The following is an 11,577-nucleotide window of genomic DNA, read 5'->3' on the forward strand; positions in this document are numbered from 1 at the left end:
CGGTTTCACCGCGGTATTGTTCGCGGTATTGCCGCGGTTTTGCTGCGTGCGGGTTGGGATGTGCTTTATTGCATTCAATGCAATAAAGCACATTGAAAAAAAGTCATTTAATTCTGAGATAGTAGACAGTAGACAGACAGACAGACAGACAGACAGACAGACAGACAGACAGACAGACAGACAGACAGACAGACAGACAGACAGACAGACAGACAGACAGACAGACAGACAGACAGACAGACAGACAGACAGACAGACAGACAGCTGCATTTCCCACGGTCGGCAGTGAGTTCACATTACCGGCCATGGGAAATGACCGGTAATTACCTCTACTGTCTGCTGCATTCATTCAGCGCTGTGTCTGTGACAGTCGCGGCTGGATGTAAGCAGCGCAGGACGTCGGAGCTGTGGATTACGCCGGAGCTTTGTTTGGGGGGGGTTAATAAAAGGGTGAACGAGGCTTGTTTGTTTTATTTAAAATAAAGGATTTTTCGGTGTCTGTGTTTTTTCACTTTACTTACGGGTTGATCATGTCAGCTGTCACATAGACGCTGCCATGATCAAGCCTGGAGTTAATGGCGGTGGTCCCCCACCATCATTAACCCCTTGTATTACCCTGCTGCCACTGCTACACGGTGGCAGGAAGAGCCGGGGACACGCCGGTAGTGCCGCATAATGGATGCGACATTCCCGGGGCAGCTGCGGCTGATATTCTCGGCTGCGGGAGGGGGAGTGAGGCGGGGGACATTAACCCTGCCCCTCTCCCTCCCCAGCCTGAGAATACCGGGCCGCCGCTGTGTGCTTACCTCGGCTGGACGGTAAATATACAGCGCAGCCCACGTTCTTTGTTTTCTATATTTCCGTTTTCTTTCTATGTGTGTTCTATGTGTCTGTGATGTCTGTGTGTGTCTGTGTGTTTACTCTCTGCACGGCTTCCTCTTCCTGTAATGACATCACTTCCCTGCAAAACCGCAGACAAGCGATGTACATTACCGGAGGTAAACCGCGAAATACCGCAGGGAATAACGCAGGAAAACGAAGTGAACCGCACAGAATTTGCTGCCTGCGTTATTCCCTGCGGGATTTCACGATTACATTGGAGCCAATGTAGTGAAATCCCGCAGCGATGTGCGGAAAAGAAGTGACATGCAATTGTTTTTGCTGCGGGAATCCTGCAGCAAAACATGCAGCTGTCAAATTCCGCCTAGTGCGCACAGGATTTTTTTTGCCCATAGGTTTTTCTGGTGATTCACTGCAGAGATGTTATGAACATTTTCAGCAGCGAAACATGCAGCAAAACCGCAAAAAATCCGCGGCAAAATCCGGTAAGTGCGCACATAGCCTATAGGAGGAATAAGAAAAAATAAAAAATGGTTAAAATAATTGCTCTCTGTTCCCAATCAATAAAAATAAAAGAAAAATGGGAAAAAAAAACCAATTTGGTATTGCAGCACTAAGACTGAGATATCAAAATGTAAGTTTACTTAACCCATATATATAAAATCAAATTACTGAATAGAATGTTTTTTTCACATAGCTATAAAGTGGAATAAAAAGCAATAAAAAACTTTTATATATTTCTTGAACTAGTGGTACCACTAAAAATTGCAGTTTGTCCCTGAAGAAATATTTCAACCTACAGCTCTATCATCTGAAAAATAGTTATGGGTCTCAAAAAAAGAAGACAAACTTGTTCAGTAAGGCTGCTTTCACACATCCGGCTTGAGCTCTGTGGCTCAATCCGGCTGTGCAAGCTATGCAACGGATGCGGTGAAAACACCGCATCCTTTGCATAAGTTTTTCTCATGCGGCCCGTCCGGTTTTTGCCGCTTGCGGCATGCTACTGAGCATGTGCAGTGGCAAAAACCGCATCCGGCCGCCATAGGCATGCATTGAAAAATGCGCCGCATCGGCCGAATGCGGCGCGATGCGTTTTTTTTTTTTTGCCGCACGAAAAAACGTGCCAGGCAACGTTCCATCCGGCCGCCGCATCGGCTACATCTGCCGCATGCGGCAAAAACCGGATGGAACGCAAGGCTTTGCGGCACAATGCGGCAATAATTAAAGTCTATGCAGAAAAAACGCAACCGGCAGCAAAAAAAACCGGTTGCGATTTTCCTGCAAAGTGCCGGAGTGTGCCGCATTGCAGAAACCGGAGGTGTGAAAGCAGCCTAACACACTCATTCCCCAAAGTTTGGTATCATCTTAACCCTCAACTGGTGAGGTGGGATTTGTGTCACACAACTGGTGATGTGGGGCTTCCTATACCCCAGTGTTTAGAAATCTCTAATCTTTACAGAAAATACAAATATCACGTTTGTTTTATTCGTGTTCTTATTGGCGATTGATTACACTTGAACAAAATTTCCCTGGGGTGTTGCAAACCCCACCTCACCAGTTGAGGGTTAACCCCTTAGCGACCCATGACGTACTGGCTACGTCATGGATCGTGTCAGGTTAATGCCTGTTGCCTCAACATGTCATCTGTCTCAAGCGAATTAAGCGAACTGACAGCCATTGTACTACTACATGAGTGAAGGTCTTTCAAACTATGCAAGGCTCTCAGTGCAGCTGTAGCCTTCCTGGCATCTTCATAAAACAACCGCACTAACAGCACACAATCCGGCAAAGAGACAGGCATCTTGCAGACTGAGTTGCAAGGCGCGCTCACTGTACAATGCCATTTTTTCACCTGGTGAGTTTTGGTATAAAATAATTTTTAAGATTCCTTCTATTTCCCCATGCCTTGATTATCATACATACCAATTTTCAGCCCGTTCTGTCCACTGGGTCAGTCTGCACACAGCTCCAAACACCTTAGGATATTTTATGGCTACCTTGTACATGGGCCTGGTGCCTGTAATGCTGATTTGTAAACTTTGCCCCTATAGAAATGTTAATGACCCTATGCATGGAGACTTTGTGATGTGTATCCTGGTCTATATAGAAGGCTTTAATAACGTTTAACTTATTTCATGAACTAGGGATAAAGAAATGGAGAAGACATTCGAAATTGTAAAACATAAAAACCGCGCCAGAGAAGAAGCTTCAAAGAATCCGGCCCTTCAGCTTCAGTTAGACAACCAGTACGCGGTTCTTGGTGAACAATAAATCTGCAAAAACATTGACCACAACCTTTGTGAACTTGCCCATAAGGAAACCAAACTACAGCTGTTGGACTTAACATCATCTGAACGGATCTTCTCCGCTGCGCACTGGATGGAACAGATGACTGGATTCTCCAAAGTTCCAAATTAAAAAAAAAAAACAAAAAAAACCCTTTCCTGTTTTCTCTCTTGCTGCATCCCTTCCTCCCACCCCAACCCTCTTGCTTTTTTGTCTTTGAATATGGGAACACACGAGGCTGAGAATTGAACAAGAATTCTTTGTTGTACACGTTACACATCTAAGTGGAGAATGAAATCGCAGCTTTCAGTAGTTATTAAAATCTTTTTATGCTGAGCCTTCACCAAGGTTGACTACCTCAGTTTTGCTACGCCCATAGTAGACACCATGTGGATGGCCATCTTGCACACCACCAGAGATTGTATGTTTGTGTCAAATGCTGTATTGGGACAGGAAGAGGAGGGGTTGCTAGCTTTCTCCTTCCGTTTTGGTACACCTACTGAGACAAGATCACTTCACCTTTTTACATCGCCTGCTTCATGTGTCAGTCAGTTAAGTGACCTTAAAGGGATTTAGTGTAGACCATTTAATGGCTTCTTTATAGTTTTTCTGTAGATGGGCAACTGATACACGGGTCTTCATAAAATCTAGTGCAAAGCTGTAGTTTGTTACCTTTTTTATTTTTTAATAGAGGGTAAGAGTACCTACCAGAAGAAAGCACTCTACCAGACTAATGGAAACTCTACTACATCGTGATGTTTTGTCTTTCCGTATACTTATGATGCTTGGCTACATAGGTTTCCTTTTCTAGTTCTGCAGTGTGTATCGTACACCTACAATGTAACAAGACTTGCTGGTTTGTCTATGCTGCATCGTGGCTAAAAGGGAATTGCAGTGTGCCAATCGTTTAGATTCAGATTTCTGGTCTATCCAATTAATAAGAATATAGAGATTGGCACACTACTGATCATTTGTTACCAGTCGTTAAAGCGTTATCCCATTGACATGGAGGACACAGAGCTATAATAGCAGGTTCAACTACTACTAAAAATGCAGAGCTGTCTGGTAAAAGATAAGCCTCTTCAGAAAGAGAGGACTCTAGCCCCACCTATTGGATGTAGCAATGCTAAAAGGGATCCTTCAATGAGCCTTGCCACGTGACATGGAATTTTTGGTTTGGCTTTGTAGGCACGTGATTTGGGTTTTTCCCTGCAATGTATGGCAGGAGGTATGATTTGGTTAGGTGAGTGGTTTCTGATGGAGTGTTGGCACTCTCCAAAAGCAGAATGTTTCCCCCTCTTTAGACACCTTGATAACAATCCAATGTGTTTACTGGCGCATCATGGCTTCATTGAACAAATGATGGGTGGTGGTGCCAAGAGTTTGCCTCTTACTGATTTAATACTGATGGCGAATCCTAATGATGTTTTAAGGCTCAGATAACCCCAAGTATTCCCATTCACAGTATATAACTTTTGTCAAAATTGTAAACTTTCTTAATATCTGAAGTTTGAGTTCAGATAGATACTTTTGTGACTGGTCTTTTTGGTGGACAAGATCTGTTACACGTTACTGTACTGTGGCTGTCCAGATTTAAAGGGATAGTCCACTCAGATACCGACGTGGTCATTACACCATGACTTTATCAATGACTAGTGGAATTATGTTAGTATCATACATCTGATTAGGGATTGGGGTTATAATTTATAGGCGAGCTAACCTAATTCTTTGTTGCGGTGCAGTTGAATCCAGTTGGTCTGTACGCTGTCAGCTCAGGCTTGGTAAAGGCTGATCGTAGTGCTCAGTAGTTCTGATAAAGGTCTATCCTTGTGTTCACCACTTCTACCAGCTTCAGTTTTAAGACAGTTTTATAGGGTCACTTGATTTACTAATGTACTATATTAGTAAAATGCTAATATACACAGTTCTAAATCTTACAAGTGTGTACCTGGACCGGTTACTTAAAAATGTAAACCCCCTCATCAATCACAAGTCTGCCTTCAACTAGACAGTCTCCAGCACGGTCACAGCGTGAACTTGTATCGGTGTTGCAGCTTTTTGGTTTAGCGTCGTTTCATCAAGGAGAGACACAGTGGGATTTTTTACATGTGGATTTGTGCAGGTAAAGTCCAGAAGCGTTTACAGAACCAGCTATGGGGGTGAGATGTTGGAAATCTCTTGTGCAAGTTGTTTCCTTCTTTGAACTGTGAATGAGATCATCCACTAGGTTATTGTTACTCTTTCTAAAAAAAACAAAATACTTTTTCGTAGTCTGCTTCTCCAGCACAATCTGCTTGATTTTGTCTACGATTGTGGGCAACGCGACACCATTTTATAGCCGGAGGTCTATCAGTTTCTGGTTCATGGTTACGCCATGCTGCTCCGGCAATTATTGAACATGTCTGACAGTAGGGCTTCTATTAATGTCTCCCCCGATTTACGATCTTAAAAGGTTTAGTCTGTGCAACAAGTAAAGGTAGGGACACCACAGCATAATGTATGGTCACTATTATGAATCTAACAGCTCTTTTATGCAGGTATATAATTTATAGAAGAAAAAGCTGAAAAGGTTATTTATGTGGAATGTGTGAAAGATTGCAAGAGTTTCCTTACCCATAGTATATTAATGGAACAAAATTGTAGGTTTTTTTTTATCAATTCCAATTTACATTTTAGAGAATTGTTACGAAACGTTAATCTGTAGCTTTTATCATGCTGTGTGATGGGGAGAGTGGACTGTCCATAAAGAGGGTTTTAGACTTGGACTGGGCAAAAAGACGACCTTAATAAAACTATGAAATATTTAACGTCTCCTGTCTGATTTTAAAGGTAATGCGGTATGCGTAATAATTCTTGCATTCTGTATCTGGTTAAGGTATTGTTATATTGACTAAGGAGCCACTGACTTCTCAATTTGCCAAAAGTGTAGCAAATTGTAGCCATCTACATTTTATATATACAAATTACCCACTCATTGATTTTAATGGCTGCTGTATTTGCTTGCCTGGATCTGTTCACCTTCATTTATTTAAAAAAAAAAAAAAAAAATGTCCCCCCCCCCCTTTGTCTTTTCATTGACGAGGCACTGTTCAGAAACTAAATTACCGTATTTTTTGGGATTATAAGATGCACTTTTCCACCAAAAATTTGGGAGGAAAATGAGGAGTGCGTTTTTAAAATCCAAATATAGCTTACAGGGAGAAGCTGCGGGCGGTGGCTGGCTGCGGTGGGTGTCCCAAATGCTGTGGCTTCAAATGATGGTGCCCAAAGTCAGCTCGTGCGCAGATGGAGCTCTCGGCTGAGAGCTCATCTGCATACGCGCTGCTCCAAGCACCATTTCTTCTAAGCCCGGGCCGCGGACAGAGCATCTGGGGCACCGGCCTGCTCCACGCAGCCACTGCTGCCAGTACAGACCCCACCAGCACCGCTCCTGCCTCCTCTGACTCCACGCAGCAACCACTGTGCTCCCCTTCCCCCAAAGTAAGACCACACCGGAGTACAAGACGGACCCCATTTTATTTTTCTTTTAATCTCTAAACTTGGGGTGCATCTTATAATCCTGTGCGTCTCAAAACGAAAAGTACGGTAGCTTTCTGTACATTGCGGTTTTCAATTGGGAGCAGAGGCGCCACATTAATTGATATGGGGTCCACTAAAAAGGCAGCAGATCCCGCCCCAACCTATTTTCTCATTGGCATGTGTAAACAGGGTTTTCACTGAATGGTTCCACAAGCTTTTTGCTATAAGTTTTTAAACTAACCCAGCAGCTTTTTATGCTGGAAAATACCTTATGTGATACTTGCCAGAGTACAATTCTCCCATTTCTCAGATTATCTTGTAACCATCTGCAGATCGGCTTGGCAGTACTACAACATTAAACGCCCTGGCCAACTTCATCTGCTGCAAGCAAGCTATTGCAGGGGATTGGTCTCTTCATGCAGAAATGTTCACCCATATAGGAGTTTGGTGAGGCACTTTGGAAGTGAACCTGATGGTGTCCAAAATTGACTATAAGACTTCTTGCTACATATTATGTGCTCTTGATCTAATAGTTGATCTAGCCATCTCATGTCTTCCCTCCTGTTACCTTTCCACACAGGATCAAGGCAATAAACATACCAACAATCCTGGTAGCTCCAGACATTTTCTTTTCCCTTTGTAGTATGCTTAATTGGCATGTTTGCTGCCTCATGTCCCGGTTTCTATCCCTCTGAGATCTCTAGCACCTCTTAGGGTAAACACACTAGTGAATAACGTGGGAGAAAAAAAAAATCAAATCCCACTGGAACCAATGTTACTCAATGAGGCACTTAAGGCTTTTTTTTTTTGCTTGCCTGTATTCTGAGAAAATGCAGCATGCTGCGTAGTCTCGTAAAACGGCCAAGATTCGCCAATGCAAGTCAGTGGATATGAGGGGGGAAAAAAACGGCACACAGACAGTTTGTATACCGTTCGCTTTTTTTTTTTTTTATTTAAATACCACTCAAGTGAAAAATCCACATGGTATTCAATCATCTCCTTGGTGCAGTGAGGATATTGACAAAACAGGTGTCACAAAAGTTTATACTATTGTTCGGTGAAGGAAAAAAAATACATTTTTACCACTAAAATGTTTTAGCCACCAATTTCTAATTTCACATGGGGAATAGGTACAAAAGTCATGAAAATGTTGTTACACAATTTCTGCTGAATGCGTCAATACCCTACATGTAACTTGTACAGTACTGTTTGGCTACACCACAGGACTAGGAAGGGAATAAGCGCCATTTGACGTTTGAAGCATAGGGGCTCTGAAAACTATTTCAGGAAAATCTAACAGCACAAACCCCCTCAAGTGACCATTTTTAGAACTGACATCCCTGTGATAATTCATCTATTGGTGTAGACTATTTTGTCTCTGGAAAACACCTAAACAGTCAAATGCAGTGAATGTTGTAAAATTAAAAATTGCAAATAAGGCCTTGTAGTGCCTAGTACTTTATATTGCCCTACATTGTTCCCAGCTCATGCTTCTGGAGACACACAACCCCGTAAATTAAGTGGCTCCTCAATACAACCATGCCAAACATGTAGATGGAATATGTGGTTTAGGCACATTGTGGTGCTCAGAAGAGAGAGGGGAATTTGGGAGCACATATTTTGCTGAATGTTTTGGGTGGGTGGGGCCATAGCGCTTTTCCAGAGCCTTGTGCTACCAGTAACGTGGAAGCTACCAATGTTTCTGATAACAGATCATAGACTTAAGTGGGGTCTCGTGTGGGTTAAATTGAATGCTATTAGTGGAAATTTGGGGTACAGAAAATTTTAGATCAGTTCACATTTATCCTGTGCTCTATGCTGAGCACTTACATTAGATTGTGGTTTTAGGTGTGCTGCTGATTAGAGATTACTGACGAGGAAAGGGACGGATCATCCCAGAAATGCGTAGTGTCTATTTTCAGTAATCTCTGATCAGCAGCACACCTTGTACCCAAATTTTATCTTTCTACTAATTTCTCATGCACTTACTCCTTATGTGAGTAAGCGGTTGGTGCTGAAGTGGGCAGCATGACACCTCAGAGCTTTCCATGCACCACTTCCTGCTGGCGGTGGGTTGCACACTTAGCCCCTGACAGCACGGATCAGCACAACCCGGAGGTTCTGTAAGCAGGCTCACCGAGGTTCTTGCTCTACCGCGCGGTGGTGAGTCACCGACCCATGTGCTGTGTGTGCGCATTGGTGAGGCAGCAGAGACTTCCACCTTCACTGGAGACAGCGGTATGCTCTCCAGCCTGCATCACCGGACAACTTCAAGGGCAACTGTCTAGTCAGGGGAAACTGTGCTCTCAATCTCTCAGCTCATATCGCCGGATGACAGCAGTGACCTCAGCTCACGGGTAGGACCCTCTACCTGCAGCTACATGCTAACACCAGAGTTGTACCTGCAAAGCAACCTGCACAGGTGTAAGCGCTCAGTGGAGAGCGCAGAATAAATATGAACTAAGCCTTAGGCCTCTTTCACTCGTCAGTGATTCCGGTATGTATGTGCTAGTTTTTATACGTACCAGAATCACGGATATATGCAGACCTACGGGATCCACAACCACGGGAAGGGCAGTCTCCAGTCAAGGAAACCGCCTATACCGCAGCATTCTTGTTTTGCATATTTTCCCAGGGGGTCTTTCTAGTGTCACTGCGTTGAGAAACACGTGATGGTGTCTCTGTGGTGTTGGATGTTGATCTCACCGAGGTCAACTATCCTTACCTATGTAGTCTTCTACTAGGCATTGCTCCCACTAGCCAGTTTCCTACTCCACACTGATGAGGGGCAAATACCCCCGAAACAGCTGTCTGTGGATGGATACCATGTTTTGGTATAGGCGGTTTCCTTGACTGGAGACTGCCCTTCCCATGGTTGTTCCTTCCCGTTGAAAGACCTGACTAGTTTCCTGCCAGTGTTGAGAAACATGTGATGGTGTCTCTGCGGTATTCTTGTTTTGCATATTTTCCCAGGGGGCCTTCTTCTAATGTCACTGCATTGAGAAACACGTGATGGTGTCTCCGCGGTGTTGGATGTTGATCTCCCCGAGGTCAACCATCCTTACCTATGTGAGAAACATGTGATGGTGTCTCACATATGTGAGAAACATGTGAAACAGCTGTCTGTGGATGGATACTATGTTTTGGTATAGGCGGTTTTCTTGACTGGAGACTGCCCTTCCCGTGGTTGTTCCTTCCCGGTGAAAGACCTGCCTAGTTTCCTGCCAGCGTTGAGAAACATGTGATGGTGTCTCCTCGGCATTCTTGTTTTTGACGTGTGAAACAGGCCTTACTGCGATCTTTGGGAGACATATTTAACAAATGAACAGTGCAGTTGAAGAATTGGCTTTATTAATTTGTTACCCTGTTCACCATGTGGTATAAGTGATACGGCGGCTTTATTCCTCAGGTAAGTACAATTACAGATTTATATAGGTTTTTTTTTTAGGTTTAGCTACTATCACACTAAAAACACTTTTTTTTACAAAACAGAGGTTTCTTGCAGCACTGTATTTTGAAGGCTATAGTTTTTAAATTTTCTGCAGGGAACATCTATACTATGGTAGAGTAAAAAAAAATAAAAAAAAGCAAGGAGACATGAAATAAAAAACTAAGCTAAAACTGAGCTTACTAGGGTTTGAAAAGAGGGTATAGCCCACCAGGTGGAGTGAACACTTTTTTTTTTATGTCGATTGTCAGCAATCCAGTGGAAGGGTCTATACTCATGGTACTGTATCAAAAAAGGACATCATGTTGCACATACTATTAGTGAAATATCAGTATTCTCTTCTCGTTAATAGACGGGATAGGACAAACAAGTGCATATATATATTTTTTTTCTTACTTGGCACTTTGCATGGCCTAGAAAAGAAAATTAGGTAACCATATTCGGCCTAAGTATGATGTTGGCTAGCAATTTTACCCCTGAAATGAGGCAAGAGTGGTTTTGACTTCTTCTGAAACAAGAATTCAGTTAATTAAAATTGATTAGGTTGGGATCCACCCTTTAAGGACAGGAAACCTACAGGGTAAAAAAAAGGGCAGTACCTCTCCCCCACATCAGTTGGTTTCCTGTCCTGGAATGGGGAACCTCACGATAACGGTGGCCCTGGAGGGCCATGAAAGAACATTCTTACATGGCCCTGGAGGGCCATGAAAGAACATTCTTACCCAGTCCCGGTGGTCGGATCTAGCAGCAGCACAGGTCCTGCCTCGGCCGGCATGGATCCCCTGGAAGCGCCACAACGGGTCCACAGGAGCTTCGAATGGGAGCAGGCGTGTGTGTGGCGGCCCCCCGTCTGAGAGGTGGTAGCCACCACCACGCATTCTTGGGGGGGCTAAATACAAGGCTAGGCAGCCTTTAGTGCCACATGAAAGGCACTAAAGGTCGCCAGCTTAGAATATGCAGGGGAATGGGACGTTATATTTGTTTGACATCTATCCATTCATCCATTGTAGCATTTTAGGCTGTGCGCCCACAATCGGTATTTGCAGCGTTTTGGGCGCAGAGTGTTTTCCCTGCATCCATAGCGCTGCGTTGTGCAGTAGAAGCACAGTGGAAGGATTTTTGGAGATCCCATGCCCACTGTGCTTCTTTTCTCCTCAGCATAAACCGACCTGTGGCGCAGCTTCCCGAGCCTCAGCATGTCAGTTTATGCTGCGGAGATAAGAGTGTTCTCTGCAGGTAGCATAGAGCTAAAGTCCACAGCAGCCTGAACCCAAATCGTGGGCATGGGCAGCTGCGTTCTCCCGTGGACAACACTCATATATCTGCAGGAAGGCTGACACTGTGTACTAGACGCCGTGTCGCTGGATCATGGCCACATAGCCTAAAAGTGAGAAATTTGTTGCTACAGCAACATTTTTGTGAAGTACCTGTGGATTCAAAATGCTGAATAAAATCCAGTTTCCAAAATGGGGTCACTTGTGGGG

At 43.9% G+C, this 11,577-nt stretch overlaps 1 protein-coding gene across 1 annotated transcript in view; it reads left to right on the forward strand.

The window, feature by feature from the left end:
* The window catches only part of CDV3 (CDV3 homolog), a 35,380-nt gene extending 29,447 nt beyond the window's left edge, over positions 1–5,933 (forward strand). The window contains exon 5 of the mRNA XM_075315196.1: positions 2,985–5,933. Within this exon, the coding sequence (XP_075171311.1) occupies positions 2,985–3,111 (127 nt within the window). The 3' untranslated portion in view covers positions 3,112–5,933. The remainder of the gene's footprint in view (positions 1–2,984) is intronic.
* Positions 5,934–11,577: the final 5,644 nt, after the last annotated feature.

The sequence above is a fragment of the Anomaloglossus baeobatrachus genome, chromosome 6 (assembly GCF_048569485.1).
Source record: "Anomaloglossus baeobatrachus isolate aAnoBae1 chromosome 6, aAnoBae1.hap1, whole genome shotgun sequence".
Classification (NCBI taxonomy): Eukaryota; Metazoa; Chordata; class Amphibia; order Anura; family Aromobatidae; genus Anomaloglossus; species Anomaloglossus baeobatrachus.